The following is a 26,922-nucleotide window of genomic DNA, read 5'->3' as shown; positions in this document are numbered from 1 at the left end:
ATATTTTGTGCTTAGGGCTAGTGAAGTGATTCAACAGGGAGGCCATGAGATTGGGGTAACTACCATGTCTTGGGTAGCCCTATGGAAGCAAAGGAAACCCTCAACCAAAGTCCCCAGGCTCCCCAAAAAATGAAAGCGAAGCCACCACCAATCAGGAACAGCCCAACTAGACTTTCACCAAATAAGGCAACTGCTTAAGCGACAGCCAATCAAATAATGGCCCTTGCTTTGCTTCCCTGTCTTCTCCATAGAAACCTTTCCCCTAGCTCCTGTGGCGGGAGGATTTTCCGGTGTGGTGTTGCCCTATTTGAATCAATGGGTGCTCAAATAAACTCTCAAAAATGTTAATGTGCCCAGTTTATCTTCTAACAAGCTTAAGATGTATTCATGATCTGGCTTTTTTTGTTTGTTTGTTTAAGTCAGTAACAGATCTTGGATTAGGAGTCCACACCCCTGCATTTCTCCAGCTTCTCATGCATTTGTTCACTCGGTAACAGGTATTGAGTGCCTACTGCATGTGCCGGGCGCCAGGATACAAAAGACCCAAAACTTTCCTTCTAACAGAGCCTACTTTCCTATGGAGAAATTCGTGCTTTTCCTTTCCTGCGTTCACTTTCACATTTTAAAGATTTCTCGAAGATAGGGAAGATTGCTATATGAGTGTGCCGCCCATTTCTAAAGCACTGGAAACATAACTTTCTGTCGCAACATCGCAGAATAAAATTTGATTCTGTTGGGTAAACAGTAATTTCCGTATCCACAAAACTCCTTGCAAGTTGCAACAGGCAGGAGTTGCGTTCTGCTGGAGTGACGTGGTACGTGCTTGTTGGTCCCACAGCTCCCACCAGGTTTGACTCCTGCCACCCCCAGTAGCTCAGTCCTCCCATTCATACAACAGATGTAACAGCAGGGGGTCCTTTGCCTTACAAACAAACAATAAATGGCGGTGAGAATTATTCATGAATGTCTTATGACATTAGAAAGCAAACCTTTTGCAAGATGTGGAACTCCTCTGAAAGCTCCGCGTGACTTTTCTCGAAACCAGACCCAATCACGTCTTGCTACCGGACACTGTCTTCCTTCAGTGCAAAGCTGGCCTCTTCTGGCAATCCAGGCAGCTGTTTTGCAGGTGCCGATTCCTGCCTCAAGCTCAAAAAAAACCCCTCATACTCCCCAGATCTCAGGTTAATCTTTGCATTGTCGTGTTTCTCCAAACTGCAGAAATCCCCCGTGATTGACAAAGACTCTTCAGCTGATGCTTCCCTACCTGAATGCGCAGGCACTGACCCAGACTTCTCCCAGCCATTCTGATGCATGTGGGCACTTGCTGCCCTTGACCTCTCCCTGGCAGATGCCCTGAGACCATTACTATTTGCTCCGCTGGCATCCAGTCCCGCTCCAACAGATATTCGGAAATTGGGCGAAAGGGCCGTCCGTGAAGAGCTCGTGTCCCGAATGCAGTCACAGAAGCGAATTTGCACCCAGGACCTTGGGCCTGGTTACAGTTAGTGCATCAGAGAACATTGGATGCCCACATTCTAAATAAGAATTTAGAAATTCTTGGGCTGGAAAGGCTGTTGGGAGCCCATGGGGTAATAAGTCTCGTGCTGGGATATAAGTATCTTCCTAGTCCTCAGCTCTACTCCTGTCTGGTACATGGGAAGGATGACATCCCAGGCAAAAGGAAACTGCCAAATACCATTTTACTTATTTTTTTTTTAATAAATAACTTTTAAAACCTGCTATGTTAGTGTTGTGATCTAGAGAGAAGGAGATGATTTTTCATTTACATAGGAAAGTGAATACAGGCTACAGAGTCTCAAGCTTCAACTTCTGGAAAGATCACAGAACGTGGTGCAAGGTCAGACTGGCACGAAATCAATTGTAATCTGCCAGCAAGCCGTTCTAACCTCTATAAGAGTTTCCTTTTATATATATATTTTTTTCCCTTTATAGAGAGAGCAAAGTACATTTAAAGAAAGTCTCATCAAATTGGAATGTCTTTCTAATATTATTTTTTTAATTGGTTGCTCCTGTGGTGTGACCCAAAGCCTCCTGGCATTTAACCCTCTGTGCAACTTTGACTAATGAACGAATTTTGTCTGCTCTAAGAGTCTTGCTAAATGTCTTTTATAGGGTTTTTAAAAAATGACAGTATATTATAAAAACCTCAGATCCCTTGACCTAATTGATTGGCTGTTGGTGATGCCATCTCTGTAACTGTAATGTTCCATAAGTGCACAGACCTAACTATTTTTCTTATTTTTATATAGCAGTTCCATTTTTTTAATGACATTAAGCCATTCTGAGCGATACATTTCTGGGCAGTTACTGCAGTTGGGTAGAAAATGTCCTCTGGCTCATAGCCTTGTGCCTTACAACACCAACCGAGGCATAAAATGATCACCCAGAAAATGTACTGGGCCTTACCTCATTACTTAAAAATAAATCTTGGAGTCTGGGTCTGTCTCAGAAAAGCTTTGCTGGGTTATAACGTTTGATTTATGAACATAATTAAAATATAAATGATGAGCTTTGGGCTATTCAGTTAGCCATCTGGATTGTGCAGGATTTTGACATACTCGCATACGAGTCAGGATCTTCCTGGGAAAATTTAACCTCCCTGAGTTCGAGAGGTGCCGGTGGAATCCCAGGCTGTCTGGTCTACCTGTTGAGCATACCTGAGTTCCTCTTTCAGGGGAAAGGAAGGGGCTGGATCTTGGCCCAGAGACCCACCTGTGCGGCTTGCAGGCAGGGCGTGAAGTTGGTTCAGCTGCCCCATGGTCAGATAACATGCGTGTAAGTGGTGCGTGTGTCAGAGAAGGACATTTTTCTGTATGATGCAAATAAGAATGTTCACCTCTTCAGCCAGCTATTAAGGTAGCTGTAGCAGCTCTGCCCATCAGTAGATGCTAGAGGTCTCTCCAGGAGCCTGAGGAGAAAATTGGGAAAATCTGTTATCAGAATTGGAGGTGCATTTTCTAAGGCGTAGTAGGATTTTTTTTTTTTTAATATAAGTTTCAGGTACAGCAGATGCTTAGCTTGCTCTTCCTAATTTCTGTGAGTAATTGGCAACTGGGAAACAGCCATTAGTAACATAAAAAAGAGTTTAACTAGAAGTCTGTGGTACTGAAGAGAGGCAAGACTGGCTTGGATTTTCAACAGTCTCTTTATTATTAATGGAAGTTGAGCACGTAAAACCCTTAGTGCACTGTGCTGAAAAATACACCCTCTCTGTTTGCTTGTAAATTACACAAGGGGAAGAAAAAACAAAAATTCTATATAGACCAACAGGCATCCTGCTTCTCCTTAATTAATGGGCAGAACTCAGCAGAGCATGGAAAATGTAGTCCTTCCGTGGATCAGAGATTAACCTAGAAACAAATGTTCCATTTCAGCCCAGATTTGGGGCTTTAAATTAGCCTTGCCCAGAATGGTTCCTAGGTAAGAATGACAGAAGTTTCCTGACCAGGAACCCCGTTAAGGGCTGCTCTTTCTGAATGTGAAATATAAGGGACCGGGGTCTTTGGCTGTCGGTGTTCTCAGTAACGTAACCTTCTCCTGTTGCTTGCTTTACTTACTTATTTACTTATTCATATCTTGTGTTTGTAATAGATTTCACCAGCCAGCTCTGTGTTTATGGGTCACACCAGCAAAACAGATAGACTCACTTATGTCACCCAATGGTTGTATGTAGTGGAGGCTTTGAGACCAGAGCCCTGCAAGGAGGGTGGCCAGCAGCTCTTCCTTCTTCTCAGCCAGCCCGTCCTCACTCAAGGTCATGGTGTTTATCCTGTCGGTTTCTGCCTCTCTGTAGGGACTACTTTCCCCACCCAGGGACCAGTCTCTGGACACTGCCACACCATTTTGTTCTCGAACATTCCCTTGGCCAGCAAGTCTAAGAACAGAACCGTGCTTACTTTGCAAGTGTCAGCTGGAGCTTTCGGGCCTGTTAATTTATGTCCTCTGGCAAGTGGCTTAGCGTCTCAGAGAGGGTTACCCACTGGTATACAAAAAGGCACTCCTAAAAGGTTTTGAATGCCACGTGGTTTTCCAAGACAGAAAGATCTGTGATGGGAACAAGACTGTACCAACGTGTCTGGAAAGCAGCCATCCCCAGAGAGGACTCCCTCATGCAGCTTTTTTTAGCCACGTACGGTTTGACATCAGTTGAGTGTTGCCATAGTTCTGATTTCCCTCTCAGTCCATAGGATGAATGTTAATGAGCTAAGCACTGCTTGTAAAAGGCCAAGGGGCTGATGTTTAGGTGGTGTGATTGTCTGAGAAAGTAAAGTTATGGAAATTGTTTTGACCTTTCAGCCAAGTGATGTCTTGCCCTCTCACATTTATTACTCTTGGGTACGTTTCCAAAAATACACATTTACAGAGCCACCGCATTAAATGAGAAAACTGATTTAGGGATTAATAGCTTGTTAGTTCAACATAGAAAAAAACAGTCTCCCCATTCCATTCAGGTTTTATTTGTAAATGTATTTGTATGGGTTTCTAAGTTAATCCCGATCCCTTCTGGTTCCCTGCCTAGGCCCCACACCTCCCGTCATACATTTTTGGGACCCAAACCCCGACGAGCTCCAAACACAGGTTTTAAGTAGCCAGTATATGTAAGAACAGCTACGTCACTTAGTTAAGTACGTGACTGCCTTCAGAAGCCATACTTGGTTTTAATTATGGATTATTACTGGGTAATGTGTTTTTGAACCCGAAATCCCAACATTCACAGGCCTGCCTCCTATTAAGTTACCTCCATGACCTTGGACTAGCTAGTTCATTCCACTGGCTACTGGACTGGGTACCAGTGTTCTCATCCCTAAAACGGGCTTATTCCACCACCAATGACAGCTCCTAGCACAGTAGGCCCTCGGTACCTGTCTGCATCCTTCCTTCTCATGTGTGTATACATTGAGATGTCAAAGAGTTCCGTTGGGACCACCAGAAGCTCCCATTTCTTTACTCTCAAAGCCATTTGAGTGGAGTTCGGAAGTTTTGCCTTTCCCATTCAAAATCAAGAGCATAGAAGAGGCAAACTTATTAATATGCATTGTCACAACATATTGTCACATAGTAATATAGGATATGTGATAAAATGTATCAATTCTGAGCACCACAAATATCTGGCTTCACCTCAGCATGAAGGCAAATGAGTTTCCTTTAGCTTGAGTGAGTTTGGAGATAAACTTCAATGTAACAAAATGTATTTCACAGGAAATGTTTGATGTGGCGCAGTTGGCTTATGAATCTCTTATCTGCTCACGGTTCACTCCTTGGAGTTATTAGTCAATTTAATTTGAGCAAATGCCAGGATTACTAACTAATTAGGAGGATGTTAGTGAAGGCATGAGGTTGGGGAGAGCGTGAGTGCTGGTGTTGTGGGGTTTGTGGCGGCACGCAAGTCTGATTTTTGCCTGATGTCATTTGCTAAACATTACACTCTGTGTTGTTGTCACACAGATAAGCCTCAAGTGCATATTCAGATGACTTACCCTCTACAAGGCCTGACCCGGGAAGGGGATGCGCTCGAGTTAACATGTGAAGCCATCGGGAAGCCCCAGTAAGTTCTGAAGGCCAAGGTTGGCAGAGGGTCATGAACAGTAAATGTCACAACATGAAGCTGTGCGTTCGCAAGTCACCAGCCTGTCACCTGTCTCCTGCTGTAAAGGATGGAAGATTTTGCAAGAAATAAGGAACATTCAGTGAAAGGGGGGAATAAATACCTGTGGTCGGTTCTTAATGGCCAGGATTGGGAGAAAAATGAAATGCCAGCTAAGATGGAAATCTCGACTAATTCTATTTTATTATCATCAACATGATTGTCAGAACTATCTTCTTTCACAAAAAAAAAAAATTCCTAATAAATTTTTAGTATGCCCACAATCTAATGATAAATCTGCTACCTTCGGTGTTAATGTCTAAGCTGCCGGGAAAGATGGTTTTCAGACTTAAATTAAGCCGCTGTGATTAGGGCCAGCCGTTGGAAAATGAATCTGCCCTACCTTTAATTTTACTTCTCCTTTCCTCAAAGGAAAGTGACTCCTAGAAATATGTTTGTTCATAAGGAATGGCCCCAGAGCTTTTCTCAAGCAGCCTATGTATGCCCCTGCAGAAGAGAAAGAACATAACACTCTTATTTTATGGAAAAGTACAAAGAAGCTGCTTCCCTGCGGAATGAATGGAAGTGAATTAGGGAAACTGCTGTATATTATCACTAATAGAGCAAAAAAAGCTGCTTTAGTGATGGTGCTGCTTTAGACCTCCATCCCATTTCACCTGGGGAGAGGAGAGAAGCTCTTTCTAAGAGAGTGAAGATTGTTTTTAACTGTTTCTTAAGGAAACAATCCCCAGAACCCTAAGAAGGAACAAGTCAGTGTCAAGATTCTGAGCCCTCAACTTTGAGTGGTCCCCACCAAAACAAAACAAAACAAAATAGCATTGAGCTCCCTCTGCTGTCCCTGTGGTATGATTTTTTTTTCCCCTCAGAGTTTTTATTAACCAGCCTGACTATCACAGTTTTCATGCTCTGAGCATCTTAAGGAAGGTTCCCGGAAATCTCTGGAGAGCACTGTCCCTTTTACAGCTAAGGCAAGATCTCTGACAAGAGACTGGGCAGCCAGACAGAAGCGGGCTGCCATGCCTCTGCCCTCCCTGTGTCAGGCTTCCCTCACTGCGGGCTAGAGTCTGCTCTGTCTGGCCTCACCATGTGGGGCTTTAAAGATGACCTTTAGGAAGTCGGAGGTGGTCTTGGTTCTGTGGTGCGCCCAAGTTACTTGGTTCGAAATGCTTCAAGCTCTGGCAGAGCAATCTTTCCCTCCTTTGAACACAGCCAAGGATGCAGATCTTTCTTTCCGTAAACTGTCTGGAGTACGCCCTGGTTAGTGACTTACCTTGCCTCCAAAAAAATTAAAAATAAAATAAAATCCAGTGGAAGAAAAGAAATAAATGCTCCCAGGCCTCTCACCACTTGTAATACCTATATTCAGCCATATTAACCACATTTAGAGTATATGGCTTTGCTAACCTATATTTTGTTTCTGTGGGGTTTTTTCCCCCCCAAAGAAGGTACTATGTTCTGTTGAATGTGCCACCGGGACAGTCAATGACACGTTTCCTTCAGGACATTTATGCCAGAGAAGGTATTTGTTTGTTCCTCCCAGACTGGAACGGGTGGACGGCTGTGTGAGCAAGCCCGCGTTACTCCACTGCGATCCCTTCCAGCATATTACCTATTTATTTTCTCAAGAAATTGCATACAATAAAAATGGTAATTTAACTTGCCATTAAATGTTGTGAATATCCTCAGCACTTACCCCCACTGATTGTTTCAGCTGTCAAGCAGCAGGACGTTAGCTCTGAATGCCAGGCAGACCCATTTGCCGTTGCCTACAAGCAACACATATGCAGGACTAATTTTTAAATAATTTACTGGGTTGTGATGACAAACCCATGTGTAATTAAAGAAAAATTGTAACTTCACATCCCATTTGAAAGTTGGAATGCTACTCGACAGGGCTAACTCGGGCGTTCGCTCATCATTAAGCGCTGGGCCTTTCGGTCCTGTCGCCACTCCTAGAGGTGGTGCTGGGGACAGATAAGAAGTTACTTCTGTGCCTGCGTCTCTGCGGCCCTTCCTCCAAAATGAGGGCTTCAGGCACAGGCGCCCACGTGGCTCCAATGTCACGGGAGGTTGAGGGAGCCGCCTTGAAGAACGCGCATGTTAGATTCAAGAAGTTTGAAAGATAACTTGGTGCATGTGCGATTTGGGCTCCAGAGCATCTTGTGAAATTGGCTTTTCCCTAATGGACACAAATGTGGCGCTGAAACAAACATGGCCTCCGAATGCCAGAAGGAGCCCAGGGGGAGATGCTCCCCTCAGTGACTATCTCGGACCCAGAAGCCTCGCCCTTGAGTCACAGGGTCTGCAGGTGCACGTGGAGAGGGAGAGGGTGTGACAGCGAGGGGGACTGGGAGATCCGGCAAAGCAAGGCATTTAGCAGAGGAACCCATAGAGAAGGTGGACTGGGCTGGGGGAGGCAGGTTATGGGTAGGGGTCAAGGAGAAAAGAAGGATTGCGCCTTTCCCCGAATGAACAGAGGTACTTTTTCCAACAGCAGAGCTCAAAAGAAACCGTGTTCAGTGTAAAAGTCTTTCTTTTTACGAAACTTGAAATCCCTTTAAATCTCCCAAGTGGCTTCCAAGCAAGAGTCTTGGTATATCAGTAACCATCAGAGTAATGCGTGTATCACTTGCCAAGAATTTGCTGGTTTCCTCCTAATTAATGAGATGATTAATGATGGCTGGGCTCTGTCCTGTTTGGTGTGAAACCACACAGCAGGGCATAAAAATAGGGCACATTGTTTTATTTACTGATTTGTTAAAGATGAATTGAAAATAATGAGACTCCTGCTTATGGCCCGTTGAAAGTTTTTCAATACCTGATAATGTTTTTTAGAAAAAGTTGATTCCAGACAGACTCAGGGGGACTTCACGGCTATAATTCTGTTATATGTCTTTAATCGTGTCACCCTACACGGGACTCCTGTGATGTGTGGGTGGGAAGCTGACGCAGACGTCTTGGTGGGAGATAACGAAGCACCCTGTGCCCCTCCTCTTTCCTCTGCAGGCCGGTGATGGTGACCTGGGTTAGAGTCGATGACGAGATGCCTCAGCACGCCGTCCTTTCCGGGCCCAACCTGTTCATCAATAACCTAAACAAAACAGATAACGGTACATACCGCTGTGAAGCCTCTAACATAGTGGGGAAAGCTCACTCGGATTATATGCTGTATGTTTACGGTACGTGGAAAGCTAAACCCGTCTTCTACTAGATTCATTTACATGTAGTTGCTGCTTATGATTCCCTCCCAGAGCTTTTGGTCCGGTTGAAAACCAGAAGCCCATTTGTTTTCTGCAAGACCTTAAAGAAGCCTGGCCTGAGGTGGACCCCAGTGTCCCCACCTGGGAGGGCAGTGACTTTTCGTCCCTCCCTCTAATCGTGGGGATTTCCCACTAGATCACAGTCCCTGGTCATGCTGAGCAGGAAAGCTGTGTCCTCAGGCACAAGCCGTGGAGACTGTGTTAGAAATAATGACTGCAAAATTCAGCCTTACCAATTAATGGCTATTTAGCTCAGAAAGTTTATTCCCAGTGGTATTTTCCTGTGATATCTGAGCTAGTCTCCTGCTTTGATGAACAGAAGTATCCTGTTTTCAGCATGAAGCTATTACATTCCCGAAGATGTTGCAAGCCAGTAAATACTTGGAGAAATGATACAGGCTCCTTGGTAGCCACATAAACCACCAGTAGCTCTTCCTTTAGACATGAACACATTTATTTTTAAATTTGTCTGTTTTCTTAATATCTTCTCACAGGATTACTAGAGCATATAGCATCATCAATTGCATTCTCTAACCAGCAAACGTTTCTTGAGCATCTCCTACGTGTCAGACATCTTAGACTTTTTCCTAGTTCTTTTTAAATTTATTTATCTGACAGAGAGAGAGAGAGAGTGAAAGAGAGCACAAGCAGGCAGAGAGGCAGGCAGAGCGGGTTGTTGGGGGGGGGGGGGAGCAGGCTCCCCGCTGAGCAGAGAGCCCAATGTGCGGCTCGATTCTAGGACCCCGAGATCATGACCTGAGCTGAAGGCAGGGGCTTAACCCACTGAGCCATCCAGGCGTCCGACTTTTTCCCATTAATATCTTAATGTCAATTTTGTGTGGTGAATATTCTCTCTGCAGTTGAGGGCACTGCTGCTCTAGCCTTAGGATGGCAGACTATGCCTCTTCTGTCCAAAGTCTCTAGGTCAGGTTTATAAAGGAAGCATAGTCATGAACTGAGATGACATGGAATGAGTAACCACAGGCCTGAAAATTTCGGTGTCTTATGAATATACAGTTATGTGTGCACATTTTCTTTCTTCCTGTTAGCACTGTAAATACATTATCCAAGCATAACAGTGTACGCATATACACCCATACACACCGAACCATATATAGGTAATATTGTCTCCGTTATGTCTTAGAACCTGGCCCCTTTCTTTTTGAAGAAAACAGGAGTCAGTGTCTTTTTGAAGACGCAGAAGCATGCTTTACCCCCTTTCTACTTGGATATTCAAATATAATCCTTATGATCTAATTCTGAGGTTTTAGGCGTTTTTTTCTCCTCCTTTTAACGTAAGGCAGAATTACAAGATCACATCTATCCACCTGATTTGTAAACATCTGAGATGTGTTTTCTGCATACACTACCCACATTGTCTGTGCTCTACACATGTAAGAGTATTAGTTCTCCCTAGTGGTTGAGGAGATCCCCACTAAGGGAACAGTGATGCCATGTCCATACCAAGGGGTGCCCTGGGCCCCCTTTTCAGTTGATATGACACAGCCACCCTGTGCCTCAGACTGTTCATGGTCCACTGATGCCAGAGGCTGGCAGGTAGATCTCCATCTGTACATGAGGGTTTGAGCCTCCCACAAGCCCCCTCCATTGCTGTCCCCCAGGTCCGCAGTGGCAAATGCCCACCAGTGTAGGATATGCTTTCGTGAGTCAGAAGACGAAGTTATCTGGAAAAACAACTCTGACTTATCATCCCTCCTGTTGCCACCTTTCCAGACAAGAAACATTTTGTGGATTTGAAGGACACAGATGTCTTTGGAACATGGGACACCAGCTTACGCCTAGCGTTTTTTGAGCATTCCCTCTGTCCCACTGTTGCATGTGCATGACCACCTCGAATCTCCCCAGGCACCCCAGGATGTATGCATTATCCTCATCCCATGGTACAGATGAGAGAGGAAGCTTAGGAAGGTCACCTAAGCTGCTCAAGGTCTCAGGCTTACTGTGTCTCCGAGCCACCACACTTCTGATTACCAAGTCTACAGGGACATTGGAGTCTTCCTTTGTAGGGCCTCTGATTCTCACTGCTTCCCGCCAGAACAGTTCCCTACAACATGAGATGTTTGGACTTCACTTGCCGGGCCAGAGTGCATTATTGAAAGCCAAGAAACGTAGTGACCTACCTGTTCTGATAAGCACATGCGCACACACACATCTCCGTAACCCAGCTTGGTATACTTACCCTCGTTCAGGGATCTGTTAGATCTATAGGAGTCTACCCACCTCCCTTAAGCTGTGCCAGTAGCGCTGCCTGGAATGGCAGCTACAAGGCCAACCTGAGGTGTTGCTTGTCCGTTAATAAAATATTCTAGCAGTTGGAGACAAGATGGTGAGTAGATTTTCTTTTCAGAGGTGGTTTATTGTACTACTACTACAGTAATGTTCAAAGTACTTTATGAACCAAGCGTTAACGTGCCTTTAAAATGTTTAATTCTCTGGAAATAACTCCTATACTTGGAGAATCTAGCTGGTTAGTGCCTGAGCCTCAATTGGTTTTGTTCTTTGAGCCTCTATGTGTCAAACACCGCTCATTAGCTCCAACTCTGTATTTTCTTAAATAGTGGCCTCACGTTGCTCTTATTGCCGGAAATGATCTGAGCAACGAGGTTATACCTGTTAACAGAATCTAATTCATTCAGGTCACTTGAGCCAGATGTGAAGGACAACAGTTACCCCGGTAGTGATGAAAATAATTGAAAGTATGTGATTTTCACAAAACGAAAGGGACCAGTGACCTTTTTTCTGAAGTCTCTGCCCTTGTTAGTCTGGTCCACCCCTTGTTCATAATCGTGTTTTCAAATCATATTTCAAAAATGGACCTTCCATTCCCCTTTGATTATATTGTGGATATCACACATTTTGTGCCAATACTCTGAGAGATGGGTTCAGAAATAGCATTAGAGTGTACCAGGGGGAAGTCTCCCAAGCACAGATGTTCCCTTTCCAGTGATAAATATTGTAATTGAACCAGAACAGAGAAACCACATTAGCTGCCCACATGCTGGGCAGCAGGAGCCTCTCTGGGTACAGCTGAGTTGGGTAGGAGAGGGCACGGGATGCCTTCAGACCTTGGCTCAGGGGCCCATGCCCCTCCTTCTGCTGTGTCTATCCCGGTGCCTGCGGCAAGGTGTGGGAGCAGCCACAAGATCTGCTGGGTCCCAGAATGCTTCCTCACCTGGGGCCTCCATGAGAACGAGGCCAGGGAAGCAAGACTGAACAAAAGGTGCCTGTTCATCTGAAAATGTGGTTTGAAATTACTTAATCATTACTGCATCTTGGCGGACAGTGAGATGTGTGTGTGTGTGTGTGTGTGTGTGTGTTTGGTCTTTGGGGGGTGGGTTTGGTTTTTGTGGGTTTTGTTTTTTTTTTTAATTTTTGTTGTTTTTGTTTGAATTCCTTTTTGAACTCCAGTGTGAGGCTGCTTTAAACCACTCGTGTCCCCAGCTTAAACAAGCACAGTCTCCCACAAGACAGAACCATTTGCTGCTGGTCTTTGTCCATCACAGTGATACACTGTGTGGGTGACAGAGAGGTTGGTTAGGAAAATTAAAACCTCAGATTAGTGATCGATAGTAGGAATCATCTCAAGCAGACCTTACAACCAAGCACCAAAACAGTGTTTTTGTCAACTTTCAGGAAGTTGTACCAAAGCCAATAAAGGTGCAGTATATAATTAAAGTTTTGATGTATTAATTAGACAATCTGAGAGCTCACTTGGAGATAAAAGGACACCAGATGTGTCAGGGAGAAAAAGTTGACGTGCTTTAGATAAAATTTAAAATCAAAAGCCTTCAAATCGTCTTACGCTCTCTTATACCAGAATGATTGCTTAGTTCAAAGTCTCGCTGACAATTTAACACATTCAGTTTGATCGTTTGGGCTCGGGATTTTCTTTTTTTCTCTTTCATATTTGCCCTTCCCTTGTCCCCCAAATAATTTCTGAGATGATAGAAGAATATACAGTATATCAAACATCTGACATAGGGTTCCCTCTGGGATTCCTGGCTTGGAGGGTCAAGCCCCATTTATATCTCATGCTCTTGTTTACAAGAAGGAAGGCGGGCTTTCGGTCTTATCACCGCCGTCCACTCAGGTCAAGCTTTTAACATGAGCAAAGGCAACTAACACATTAATATTTATAAGTTGTAAAATTTATTGACTTTAAAAAAAAAACAAAATCTCAGTAAAATCTCACATGCCTGGAACTTGATATTTAGTGGTGACATTCTCTCTTCTTTGTATTTATTACGAGCGTAGAAGTAGTTTCACTTCCCGCTGGGATGTATTGATGGGGAATAATGAAGTTACTCGTCATGGAGAGCAGGGGACCAAGAGCACACTCATCCTTGGCCGATAGCAGCCCTTTCGCTGGAGCAGCGCCCTCTCCTCCTCCTTTCTCCCATCCACAGAAGCATAAAATGAAATGACTCTCGGGCGCGGAGCTGGTTTACCCTCCTCTTTGAAATCAGATTGGGGCAGGGGTGTCCTTTTTTGATTTTCCCTCCCTTCTCTCCTTCACATCGCCTCATCCCTACTTCGCATCATTAATACAAATCTCTTTTCTTCTTTTCTTAGCTTTTTCCAAGTAGGGTTTGGGGTTCCAATTACAAGATACAGATCTTCGATATGGGTGGGGCCGGGAAGCTCTTGGTTTCGGAGGGGGACGTCATCAAACAAACATCTCAGTGTCCTCATGCCTTTGTTTTGTCATTACTGATCATTGTTGTGTTCAGCATTGTGGGTTTGATTTTCCTTTTTTTTTTTATCCAGATCCCCCCACAACTATCCCTCCTCCCACAACAACCACCACCACCACCACTACCACCACCACCATCCTCACCATCATCACAGGTACGGTACCTTCATGACCACTGAAAATGTCCTGAATGTATATTGTCTTTCTCGTGTGTATGCAAAGAAGCCGGAACGGTCCCTTGAAATCCTTGGAATGTAATGGGTCCTTTACTTTGGAACTTCAGAGACATGAGATACTTTGTTCTTAAGCTGAATCTTAAGGACCTCCGAAAAATCTTTTAACATCCAGGGGTTTAATAGTAGATCAGATATTTTGCAACTTATGCTTAAGAGAATTCTTTTTCAAGCATCACTGTTCAAAGCAGAATGCTAGGGAAAATGGCCGCCTGGCTATGCAAGAACATGCCGGTAGCTTAGGCTTAGCCACGGTTGATGAAATGGTAAGTATTCTGCCTTTGGATCTTCTCGTTGTCTTAATTCCATCTTAATTCATATGGAAGAAAATACACACCCTTTAACAGGCCCAGGGGGGCCATGTTTCAAAATACATCACCCTTCTTCCTGCCCCAGAGACGACCCACTGACAGTGTTAGAACCTGTGTGTGTTGTCGGGGTCTCAAGGTCAGAGAGAGCCACTGTCCTCTCCGTGCTGGGCACTCATGTACCCATCCCCCACCCCCGCCCCGGCCCGCTGCCCTCAGTTAAATACTGGAGGTATGGAAGAGGCAGCCACAGCCTCTGTGGCTTTATCTTTTTCTGGACTGTCTGAAACTCTTCTTCAAAACGAGTTTCATGGTCTCCGACTTGTATCACTGAAGGAGGAGGGATGCCATCCATCCCCTTGCTGGTACTCTGTGGCTGTCATACCACTTGACGTTGCTTGCCGGGGAGCCTCGGAGCTCTGCTGTCTGCTACGGTGGGAAAGCCTATAGTTGCACTATGTCGACTAGACATGCGGGATTTCCTGACATAAGATCTTCCCCCACTGCTGTGTGCGGGTTCCAGCCCCAGAATGTGTAAAAGTGATTATTCTATGAGGGGGAAAATTTTTTTTCTTTAAAAGAGAACTTCCCCGGTTCATTCTGTTATCCCAGGAGACTGCAAGATCTCTCTGAGCTCCACGCCCCAGGATGCAGGACTTCTGTTAAAACACTGAATCTATAATTCATCATTCTTTGTGTGTAGACCCTCTTTACCACCTTAGATAAGGCAGCTGTCCTTTACACTGACTTTCTGGAGACGCTGTTGGTCTTCACAGGAGTTGGTGGGACAGGCATGACGAAAATCCAGAGTGTTCTATGGAAGAGGACGTTTATGAAAGAAGATGGTAGATCCCCTAGTCTGTTTTCTTCACCTTCCTAACCCATTACAGTGGGACAAAGAGAACGTTAGAAAAAGCCACTAGTGAGGATTTTCTGTCCGCTGTTTATGCAACCATCAGTGCCTGCACTTAAAATCTTCCGAAAACCCATCAATTGGTTATTGTGCCTCACTCTAAACTCCGCTCCATCCAGGCTGCTTCCGAAATCCTCGTCTGTGCATATTTCGTGTTTCAGTTTTGCTCTTCCTTCCGCTGCTTAAGCAAAAGCTTGTTAGCGTAGCGCGCAGACTCCTCCCACTTTCCCCCTCATTGCTGAGCACAGCGAAGATGCTCCCTCCTTCCTGATTCCAGGTCAACCAGCCTCTCCACTGTCCACACCGGGAGCTAGGTTTTTACCTTTCATGATTTCTTGCCGCTTATCCAGGTTGTAAACTGAATTAGGCTTGAGCTCTCAATAGTAGGTTTTCACGAAATTTCCTGTGAATGGCCCTTTGGACGTCCGTGTGAATTACACCTCCATCCCCCGCTGCCCTTTTGCAGTAGTCGGTTCATCTTTGCAGAAGGGGCCCAGGGATGAGCCATCCCTTAACTACCTCTCATTCTAGAGGGTTCCCTCTAGGTGACTCAGGCTAGGCAGGTCTATATTTTAAGGCAGTGGAGGCCTTTCTCGCTCTGTGGAAATGCCCCATTTCTCCATAACATGGAAAAACCTTTTCATCTGTGTCTGGCCTCTCGCTAGCTCAGGCTGGTTTTTGTTTTGTTTTGTTTTGTTTTTAAGACCTTTGCTAGCACCCCCTGAACTCCAACCCCCTCACTCTGTGCAACACAGCAGAGGTGCCTCTGCTCCCAGCTTTCAGCCTTCACCCCCACCGAAAGCTTCTCTTGTGTCCTCAAACAGCTAGAAGTCACTGTTATCGCCGTTCCAAGCAGAAAGGCTCCATATAAGAGGAAATCTTCATAGCAAACTGTCCTGTATTCCTGTCCACATCGAAAGTGCCTTTAAACAGGGGTTTGTCTTGGCTTCTGTCTCTCTGCTCCCGACCTCAAGGCTCCAGGGGACACCCCATGAGCTCCCAGACGCACGGTAGCCTTTCGGCACCAGCACCCTGGCCACACACAGAGGGCATCTGTGGCCGTGAACACCCAGATTCTCCCTGGCACCCCCAAGAGTAGTTAGAGCAAAACTGCCACTGAAACACATTGTAGGATCTGCTGCCTTAACGGACATGATCTTCTAGGCTTGCTGGGTCTTAACAAGCAGCTTCCGTGTATTTATCTTGCCTAGAAAGTACACTCATGGATTTTAACATTTGCTCCTTACTTCAAGCAGATTAAAGGTTATGACACTGAATGAGCCTGTGTCCCATTTTAAAGGTCCAGGCTATCCCTGAGATTTAGACTGGTTCCTAAAAACCCTTCCAGACCGAATCTTGGCAAATGGATAGCTAAATTAATTTCCACTCTCCTCTCTCGCACTGTTCGCTACATAACAGCCACCCGTTAGCCTTAAAAGCTGCAACAGCTAAATCCAGTGACAGTAACATAAAGCCTGAGCTTTTAAAAAAAAAAAAAAAAAAAAGAAAGGAAGGAAGAAAAAAAAGAAAAGAAAAAGAAGCAGCCCACAGTCCTCCATTTCTTTTCTCCCACTCAGATGCAATAACTGAAACCCATTCCCCAGGTCAGAGTTTCATTACAAGAAAATGTACAAATGCGATAGAAAAATATTTTTAAACTTGAAAGGCCATAGTTGATTTCTGATTCCTCGGAAAGGAAGTGCTCTGGCGCTTTTATCTTCCATAACCAGGGTAATCGAATTGTTTTCCTCGTTAGAGAGGCAGACCATCATCGAGTCCCCAGTCGCCCGGCTCCCTCAAAAGCAGGTTAAAGATCCTCAGAGGGGAGAAATCATGAGCCCAGTCCGAGGTGATATTGCCATCCCGAATCCTACACCTGCCTGGTGGGAGGAGCCGGGCAGCTCTTTCTCCCGTCTCAGGTGCATGGAGCAGGTCTCCTGACCTTCGCGTGACGGCGCACACCTCTAGCAGTAGACTGACCTAGGGGAGGAATTTTTGAAGGCTCTGGGGTACTGAATGGAGTATTTGATGTCAACTTGCCCCATCAGCTTTGTCGCATCTTTGCAACCATTAGGCCGTTCATTCATTAGAATCTAATTTAAAAAAAAAAAAAAAAAAAAAAGCATTGGAGAGTTGGAATTGAAATGGGAGCCATCCGGAGCCTCACTATAATTCGCCATGAGCTTCTTGGGTGCCTCTCCCGTCTCATGCACACTGGTATTCTGATCAGGTACGTCTGTTCCGATTAGGGCAATTGGCCGCCCCCTGCTTTTTTTTTTTCTAATCACATCAAGTTGTCCATGTGGTTTCATTTACAAAGATACATGCTGTGATATTGAAGAGCAAACCGCGTTGTCCAAATTGTCCCCAGAGCCCTCTGTTAAAATAGAGGCCCAGCCAAACCATCCCCTGGGCTCAGAGTCCTTCAGGCAGATTCTACTCCGAAATTAGAACCGAAGAGAAACGGGGGAAGGGGAAGAGTCTTTTGTTTTTTTGTGCGTGTTTGGAATTTTCTTTGAAGTTAGCTGACTTGAGGTACGAGGTGTGGATAAAATTGGATCCAGCTTCTTCCTCTAGCCATTGCCATCTTAGGAAAATAGTGTTTCCCTCCCTAGATAATGTGGATATTGTACTGCTTCTGCTCGGTCCTGTCCTTTGATGAGGGTCTGCCGTAGAAAGCAGCACAGCACTCACTGATAAGCGCCCTTGGCAGCTTCAGTAGGAAATTCAGGTTCACTGGGCCGGGGGGAGGGGGGCCAACCTGCAGGTCACTGTACATGTGACTGTCATAAATTAAAACATTAAAATCACTTTAGAATAAGAAATGAATAGCTACAGGGCCAAGTCCTAGAACACATTTAAAAATCCTTTCACAGGAATGAAATAGGTCATTTCTAAATGAGTTTTTCCTCTTTTTTAAAGTACGTATCCAATTCAGTATTTTGTGTTTCCTGGGGAAGAAAACAGCACTGTTCTTCTGCTTAGTATCTAAGCACTCCAATCCCAGGGTACCTTGGAGAAAGTGAGTCCCAGCCCGCAGGCCCACCTGTTACCTTGGCTTTCATAGTCTAATATCCTAAGCCGTTGTGTATGTGAAGCGTATCCAGGCCCCTACACCTGAGTGTGGTCCTTCTCCTTCAGAGATGCTCAGAGCACGCCAAGTGCAGGAGACCCAACACCATGGCACGTGTTTCCAGTTTCTTAAATACGGAGGAAAGAAGGGACACCTGTGCTAACCTCACCCTGTACCAGGACCATCAAAACAACACTTAGAGAGCCTGGCCTCACCTGGAGCCACTTCTCCAGGTCTTAACCTCCTCTGTGATGCAGGTGTTTGCGTGGTGCCAAGGGCTATATGCTTATCCACCAGCTTTTAGGCATTCATTTAACAAATACCAAGCCCCTGTAATACATAAAGTATTATGCTAGTGCCTGGGGAGGCAGAAAAGTCCTTAAGCCCCTTAAAATGTGGTAGAGAGACTAGATTCTCCACCCTGGAACACAAGAGTGGGAGGTGCTCTGCTTGGAGGGCCCACCCTGCGGCCAGAGCAGGACTGGCGAGAGCATCACACGCCAAGTAGCTTGGTCTGCCATCAAGGAATGCATAGAATGGGGGTAAGGACGGCATTCTGGAAAGTAAGCATGATGGCCCAACTTCAAGCATCTGTTTGCAGTGTGTGTGCGTCTGTGTGTGTGTGTGTGTGTGTGTGTGTGTGTGTGTTTACGTTCCAGGCATATATTAAGCCACTATTGCTAGGACATACACAACTTTCATTCTATAGTGTTTACTAAATTCCCTTTTTTTTCCCCAGAGTTGGCTTCTACTCCATTAAGACCGTGTACCACTCATCCTTTACTGAATACTCACTGAATGTTACTGATGGGCCAACATGCCTGGTAACAAGCATATCATGAGGGCCCTAGAAAATACGCATGAGCCCCCTTCTCAAGTTTTTGCCCCCAAATTGCATGGCCCTTCTTTTTCATACTGTCTCCACTGTGTACATTTTTATTTTGCTGACGATTAGAGACCCATTATCAATAGTATCATAGCCAACCAGCTCTTGACCCATACTGATTTGTGAGGGAATGGAAGCAGTGAGAACACTACAGTAAGGAAGCTCACCTGATTCTGCCTTTTTTTTTTTTAAAGAAATGAGAGGTGGGAACGGAGTTTTTTTTTTCTATTGCTTCCATCACAATTCCCATACTTTTATGTTCCTTGTTTTAAACGAATCCAAGAGATGAGGACTTGAAAGGTTTCCATACTGAAGATTCATCCCCAGTTCAGAAAACTATCATCATACATATGCGTTTCTTGGGCTTAGAACGTGATCGTTGGGGCTATCTTGAGTGGAAAGGGTAGGATAGGACTTGAAAGGACCCTTCTGCATCTAGCCGGAGATGACTAGAAGCTCCTACTTCTAGAGCCCGTCCCTCTCCACCTTCACCCTCCTCTTCTGTTCCTCCCCTCCCCTATGCCTTCCCCCTACTTCCCCTTCCTCCACCCAGACTTCCACCCCAGCATCGAAGACGACGACTACTACTAGGACTAGGACAATGAGTCATTTTCTTTGTGAGGTGAAACCCCTGTATGGGTTCCTGTTATTTTCAGAACATCTGGTTTGCAAATGAAAAGATCTCAGGGGCACAGCAGCACTAGGGAACAATTCTGAAGAAGCTTTTAACAAAACTTGAAATTGCTTAACAAAAAACCAATCTATTCCCCACCCTGCTGTTCCCTGGTGCCCTACCCCATAACCCCTTCTGCCCTCCCAAGGAGGAGAGGGTGACTTTAAGAAGTAAGAGAGCTTTATCAAGACTTCCCTGTTTGGGCCTTTTAGCTTCTGTTCTGTTCTTGTCCCCTTTTTTTCCAGCCCCTGAGAAATGGGAGTTTAATTAAAGCATAACGTAGTGGGAAAGAAAATTAACTGAGAATCCAGTAGAAAATAAATTTCAAAATTTAATTTTCCGGCACGTATTTTTGCTTTCAATAGATTTCAAATAAGTCAGAAATAAAGAAACGAATAAAAAAAACTATATTTAATATATATTGGCCGGCGAAACACAACTATGAAAATAAAATTGTCAGGGGAATTCCTCGCCTGCCCTAGTGTCTAGATTTAAAGCAGCTCCGTAACACAAACTGAAGGGGAATTCAATTAAGAAAACCCATTGGCTCCTTATTGACTTTAGTTAAGAAAATAAACTCGGGGAAAGTGTATTAAAATATGTCTGGACTGCTTAGTACGCTTCCATTTAAGCTTATGACAATCAAAATGGGAGAATTTAAATTCTTTACAATTAAGCTCTGCTTCTGAGCAGATTGGGTTCTCTAGGTTATTACACTCTGCATTTTTTAACGTAGACCCTGCACACACGCACCCCAAAATGCAGTCTCACCGTGAATCGGGGCGTTCTAAAGCAGGAGCACCACGGAGCAATTGGAGAAGAAAAAGTATTTAAGGTTGTGAATTTAATTTTGTTCTAGGATTTTCATTTTCATTTATGGCACCCGTTGTGTGTGAGACCACGGACTAATTTATGGATTAGTTTTAAACCCCCAGTCTGTCACACTCAATGAACAATTCTAAGTTGGAGAGAATCCATATGAAAGGATTAGAATGTGCCACAGCGGAGCTTACACATGACTGTTTCAACTAAATATTGCCCAGCTGCCTCTCATGCAGCTTTTTTTTTTTTTTTTTTTTTTTTTTTTTGGCTACTTGGTTAAACGGCTACAGTCTCTAATCTCACACATTGTCAGAGCCTTTTCATTCTCTAAATATCTTCCACTGCCACATGAAATATAGGTGATGTTTAATTTATTCAAGATAGGATGCCATAAACTGTTGGTATGGCTGGGAGACCGAGGAGTCCGTATTTCGTGAAATGTGCATCTTTCAAAACGTGCAGGGTCTGCCCTGGGATACCTTGTTTGATGATACTCATAAAACAACCGGAGAGGGACTATTAAGGCCACGCACACTGACTGGGTTTGCAGGAACCCGGGATTGTTTTTTTGTTGTTGTCCTTGACCATATAAAGTAAGTATACAATAAATTTGCCCTGCTGTAATTAAAATTAAAATCAAGACAATAGCTCAGCAAGGCCTTTTTCATTCCCTAACCCTACAGCGCCTGAAGCCCAACTCAACTTTTGTGACCTCTTTCTCTCTGATGAGTTTCTAAAGGCAGCAGCAAAGTGCAGTTGAAAACAAGTCTTTGTTAGGACAATTAGGCGCTGTCATTTTTCAAGCTAATGACAGCGTTTCTAACTTGTATTGGAAGTGGACTGCTTGCGTTTTGCCCATACACTCCGAATGTTACCCAACAGTGGAGTGACCCCACGAGTTGATTCACAGGGGTGGCCTGGCACCTCTCGCCAGTCTTCTGATTAAGACACCCTGAATAAATCCCACTTCACAGAGCGGCACTCCCTTCAGAGCCAGGGTGTCTACGGTTTCTGCATGAAGTCATAATGCAATTAGGAAGGAGAATTAGATTCTGTCACACTGCTCTCCTGCGGGGAGCACAAAGTCACTTCTAAAGAATTTTTTTTTTTTTTTAATTCTTTACTTGGAATAGCCTCTGTTCAGAGAGCACACCAGACGCTCTTAGAGAAATAGAATCGGTGCCTCCCCAACACTCCCTCACACCCCCTTCGAACTCTGTGGCCAACCTGTGTGTCTGCTGCGTTCCCCTGCCCCATTGCTGACCATGGCCTTGCCACTTCCAGCCGCAGTGACTTGTGTGGTTTGACTCGAACGTGTGTTTGCTGTTAACTGTCTGTCCTAGAAGATGTTTCCACCCCACCCCCCACCCCACCGCATCCCTTTCTCCTCCTGTTTTGGGTGCAATTGATGGATTTCCCGTCCCCATACTGGGGAAGCAAGCTGCACTGTGGACTGGGCTCATTCATTTTCTAGTGCCCACAAAGAAGCTTGTGTTAAGTGACCTAGGGTCACTTAGTTTCATGATAAAGTGGACAGCACGGTGATGTAGGAAGACGGTAAAAGGAGCAGTCATCAGTTCATGCTAAGATACGAGTTAGAGGGCTCTAACCTCTAGGATTTACTCCACCTCCTCTCTTTCATGTTTATGCTACTTATTGACCTGCTAAGATTACAGCCTATGAGAAGTGCTACTATAAAAATAACCAAAGTATTTATTACTTTTTTCTATTTTGTAAAGGAGCCAGTGCTTATCCATAAAATGTGTTAGCATGTATATAAATGTTTCTGTACAAATGTGCATTTGATCTTGCCCCTTAAGCTGAAAGCACCTGAAACTAACACCTGGCTTGGATGTTTCAAGTCAGGAGATGTGTCATGACGATCCCGTGTAGTGATGTTTCAACTGTACAATTTTTGGTATTGTTTTTTACTACTGTTTTATGCATACAGACTTGACTTGTAAGTAAGTATTGTGTTCTTATGCAGTGTATTTTATGTTTTTCTTTCCTTCATCAATCCTTCAGAAACTCAGCTATAAGTTACGTTAAAGCTGCAGTGGCTTCTCAGACTGCTGGTTAATCCTGGCTCCTTAGAAGGGCTGCGATTGTTTTGATGGTTATAGGGTCCTGAGGAAAGCATGCCAACTGAGGGGGAACACCGGTGTGAATTCATGTGTCCTGATTTGCAGATCAGAAGCACCAGGCTCGTTTGACCAGGAAAAAAAAAAAAGAAAAAAATGTGGCATTCCATTGCATTTAAACATTGCCTGTGTCGAGTCCGGAAGAGTCTTTTGGAGTCTCTAGAACTCATGAAAATAATTACCAGCTTAAATAGCTGTGTTAAGGGTGGGTGGTAGGGGAACAGGTAACTACTTGCAGTTTCATCCAAGAACGCCAGCCCAGCCAGAGATGACGAGTTCATGTCACCAGCCCTCCCTGGCCAGATGGGGATAGTGGAAAGAAACCTACTGGAGAGATGTAGACTTGAACACGAAAGCATGGCCAGATGGGTTAACTTTGGAATGAAGTTGGCCACAGGAGTGGTGTTTAAAAAAAAAAAGACGACTGGGAAAAGAATGTCATCGTGCATTTTGTTAGATATTTATCCCACTTTCCCTCTAGCCAGAAATAAAAAGAAAATTTCTTGAGCCCCTTGAGCCATTCCCTGTGAAGAGGAGCCAGAGCAGCACGCCTGGTTTGGAGCACAGCAGAAGGAGGAGGAAACTTGAACAGCATCGAAAATGGACGAAGAAGGAGACCATGGTTTCTTCCACAGCAAGTGCATCTGGCAACGCGAAGGCGGCCACAAAGGCGGGGGGCTCCCTGCAGCTCCCCACAGCAAACACGGTGCTGCCCCAGGAGCCAAGGGATGGCTGGATACTGTCATTTGTGGAAAGTCACATGATCGGAAGTGGTGTTTGGCCAATTGTGCAGACTCGGGTGTGTCCATGGTGGTCTTCTGCTCTTAGGTTGTAACCCAGGGAGTGCTGCAAAGTGAAGAAAGGATTCCTGGTGGCTGGGAGAGGGGGTTGGGGGTCGGGGTGGGGGATTGTGAACAGAAACCTTATCGGGAAACTGTTAATATGTTCATTCCCATGGCCTCCCAGTCCGTGGAACTTTCCAGCTGAACGCTGCCAAAATAATAACGCGGGATGGAAAACTTGAGCTCACGTGTTCATGTACAGGCATCTGAGCGTAAGCCATAGAGGATCCTCAAAGTGTGATTGTTCCACTGATGCCTAATGGGCAGTCACAAAGCCCGGGCGCCTGCGTGGGCTGGCTTCAGACAAAGGCAATGTTTGAATGTATGAATCCCTTGCTTCGCCAGCCTGCCGACTGAGCTTTTCCGCCCCAGTCCTGAGCCTTTATGTGTTCAGAGCCACCGAGTCTGCGCTGGTGTTTCCCCTCACTTTGCATGTTCCCCCGACTATGGACTAGCAAGTAGATGTGTCCTGGCAAGACCCCCAGAACCACAGAATTGACTGTTTTCCTCACTGGCTCGCAGCTTTGAGCTGAAGGCATGTCTTAAAACAGTGCAACTCACTTCAAATGCTTTTTGCTTTTCATTTATTATTGCTTGTCACGCGATGTTCTTTGAAAGCTTGCTCATATATTATCTGTTCCATTTTTTTCCATTTTCCCTTTTTTTGCATGCCGTTCCTCCTGTTTCCTCCCTTCCTCCAATCCTCTGTTCCCGTCTGTAGACACGGCAGCGACGACAGAGCCCGCAGTTCACGGTTGGTATCACATTACTGTTTATCTACTTTCTCAGCGCTGCTGAGAGGCAAGGCAAGCCTGGGAAAAAGAGAAATGCAGTCTTCAAGGGAAATCATATTTCGAGTAGACTGATCTCATACATAGACTGTAATTTTGAAGGCTTGGAAGGATGGCGAGTCTTGTCATTTCTGTTGTGAGTTCAGGAGCCCCTGGTTGCCGTCTGGAGGGAGGCCAGTGACTGTCAGGCCAGGATGCGGGAGACCCGGCCACAGGTGGCCCTTAGAGTGCCACCAGACCCCAAAACACGAGGGATTTCAAAAATGAATATTGACCTAAAAATCATCGCCTTTGGATTAAAGGCCCAGTTGCTTTCTTCGTTTATAGGCTAGAGTCCCAGGTACATTTGGAAGAGACACTCAGTAGTTGAGGCCGTGAAGGACAGGTAAGGGCAGAAGGATAGTCCTGTTTAAATTCACGAGGTGGTGGCTGGGGAGGGCATCACTCTTCTCTTAATTATGTTCCCCGTCATAGCTCCCTCTGCAAACCCGGGCCAGTTCACTCTTAATCTCCATGTGTGCACGCCGGCTTACGCTAGCTAGCACTGGGCAGGAAGCCTCTCCAAGCCAGGAGGGACACCAGATGTAAATTTTAACAGCATTAAGTGAGACTGAAAAGATCATTTGTGTGTGGGTATCTTGTAGGCAAAATACTACAAAGTTGGTTAAGGTTGTAAACAAAAAGTGACTAAAAAAGAAAAAAAACAAAACAGCCATCGGAACCTCCTTTTCTATTTCCTCTCTGATTGACTAGGTTGGAAGAGGCCCATTAACTTTTCTATGTCTCCCCAGTCGGGAAATTAAAATCATATTTCATCTGTATATGACTTCATTCCCTAACTCTAACCTTAGTGATATTGTGCTTGGAGAAGGGGTGTTACAAATCGAGCTAAATTTTAATAATTGAGTTCAAGGGGATTTTTTGGTAAAAGGCCTATTGAAATCACTTAGCACATTGTACAGGGCTGGACTCCACCATTTAAGCGACGGGGTGATCAGCCAAGCCTTATAGCAAAACATTTCTTCCTAGCACAGACTGACTTCCTTAAAACAGACCTACATTTGAGAACTTGGCAGTTGGAAATCTCTAAGTGAAACCCATCCTATGTGAGCTGTCCCCGAAGGTAAGGCCTTGATGCTTGGCCCCCTGCCACCAGTCCCCATTTGGACTTTCTGATGAGGAATTCCAAGAGAGCAAAATGAACTTGGGTGTGAAGCATTATTTTCGTCCCCACACCCCTCCCGCCTCACCTGGCCCTTTCCTGTCACTGGGCACAGAAGGAAAAGGTAAAGAGCCAAATACACTGGCAATCATGAGAAATCAATTAGGTATAAAACCTCCACTTTCTAAGGTAATGCCCCATAGTGCTTGCTACAGCTCAGGCACTGCACTCCATTAAGCTTAGTTATTTGTAGGTTTCATCATTAATTGAGCACTTCCTGACTTTTATCGATTAGTCGCAGAGCTTTAAGGCTATTTTAATGCCGTTCAAGAGATTTTGTTCTATTCTTTTTAAGATGCTTTAAGTTCTGAGCTTCCTATAATTGACTCCAGGGTCAAATGTAACCATAAGATTCTTGAATTCTGTGAGATCTTTGAAGAAATATTGATCATTTATCTCCTAAGACTCCAGAGTTCTATTTGCTAGGTCCCTTCGATAAAATCCATGTACTTACGTGACTCTGATGGATGTAAGTCTTAGAGTTGGCTGAGGTATTCCAAGTAGGAAATATGTTCCCTGATCTGAGAAATGAGAAGTTAACCTAGGGCCCCATCGTGGTCTAGGACGTGGTTTTTGGTCAGATCTTTCTTCCTGGAAAGAGAAAGTGACGGTGATCTCTCTTTTGTGGTGTAACGAAGAGACACTTGGAATCAGGCTTTCTAGCATTCCTGGGGCAGAGAACAGAGAAGCAACTACTGTCTTATTAGTTCAGGGACAGCGATACACCACCAAGATGTTGTTCGCTGGCTGGCAGCCAAGAATGTTGGGGAGGAAGAAAAAGAGTTCTCTCCTCCCCCCTCCCACACATCCACACATGCTATTCCTTACCAGCAGGAGGACAGAAGTGATAACCCAGGATGGTCCCCTATGTAATACACATATAAACACATTCTCCTAACTTGTCTGATACCCTCATAGTGTCCTCACAAAGAGGTCCTACCACCCCCAGCAAACAGCTTTAATGAAAGCCAAAGGAGTATCTAGAATCTTCCTTGATGGAGGGGAAATGGTCTTCAGGTCAGTCGTCGGGGTAAAAAAGGTGATAGGGTATGGTGGAAACTTTAAAGCAGGGACCCTATCTGGAACCAGATTGTCTTCAAGTGAATTATGACTAAACCCCAGCTTCTTCAGTGCAGCAACCTTTTGACTGACATTCACTTGAGAATAACCTTGAGATGTTCATGAGAGAGATCTGGGCCTAGAAAAATGGCGTGGTTGGAGAACTTGGCAACTCAAATGACAAGACATATTAGGTCAGCCTGTCATGACCACTTTATTGGTCTTAAAAGGATTCATTCTGGAGTTCCTTCTATAGTTCTCCTTTCTTTTATAAAAATGAAAAAAATAATTTGTAAAAAAAAGCTTTCCCTTTGAAGACTCATTAAAATACTTTATTCAAGCTTGTGTTGCTAGAG

The 26,922-nt window shown here is 44.7% G+C and overlaps 1 protein-coding gene across 6 annotated transcripts in view; it reads left to right on the top strand.

The window, feature by feature from the left end:
• CADM1 (cell adhesion molecule 1) overlaps positions 1-26,922 on the top strand; it is a 325,324-nt gene that overhangs the window by 277,164 nt on the left and 21,238 nt on the right. For 4 of the 6 annotated variants that reach the window (XM_044257887.1, XM_044257886.1, XM_044257888.1 and 1 more), the window contains exons 6-9: positions 5,470-5,569; positions 8,636-8,808; positions 13,678-13,758; positions 24,216-24,248. In XM_044257887.1, coding sequence (XP_044113822.1) covers positions 5,470-5,569; positions 8,636-8,808; positions 13,678-13,758; positions 24,216-24,248 — 387 coding nt within the window. The remainder of the gene's footprint in view (positions 1-5,469; positions 5,570-8,635; positions 8,809-13,677; positions 13,759-24,215; positions 24,249-26,922) is intronic. The other 2 variants (XM_044257889.1, XM_044257892.1) reach the window with 2 other exon arrangements.

Source organism: Neovison vison, chromosome 7 (genome assembly GCF_020171115.1).
Source record: "Neovison vison isolate M4711 chromosome 7, ASM_NN_V1, whole genome shotgun sequence".
In the NCBI taxonomy this organism is placed as follows: Eukaryota; Metazoa; Chordata; class Mammalia; order Carnivora; family Mustelidae; genus Neogale; species Neogale vison.
The sequence above is the reverse complement of the archived record's forward strand: the minus strand, read 5'-3'. Positions and strand labels throughout refer to the sequence as shown.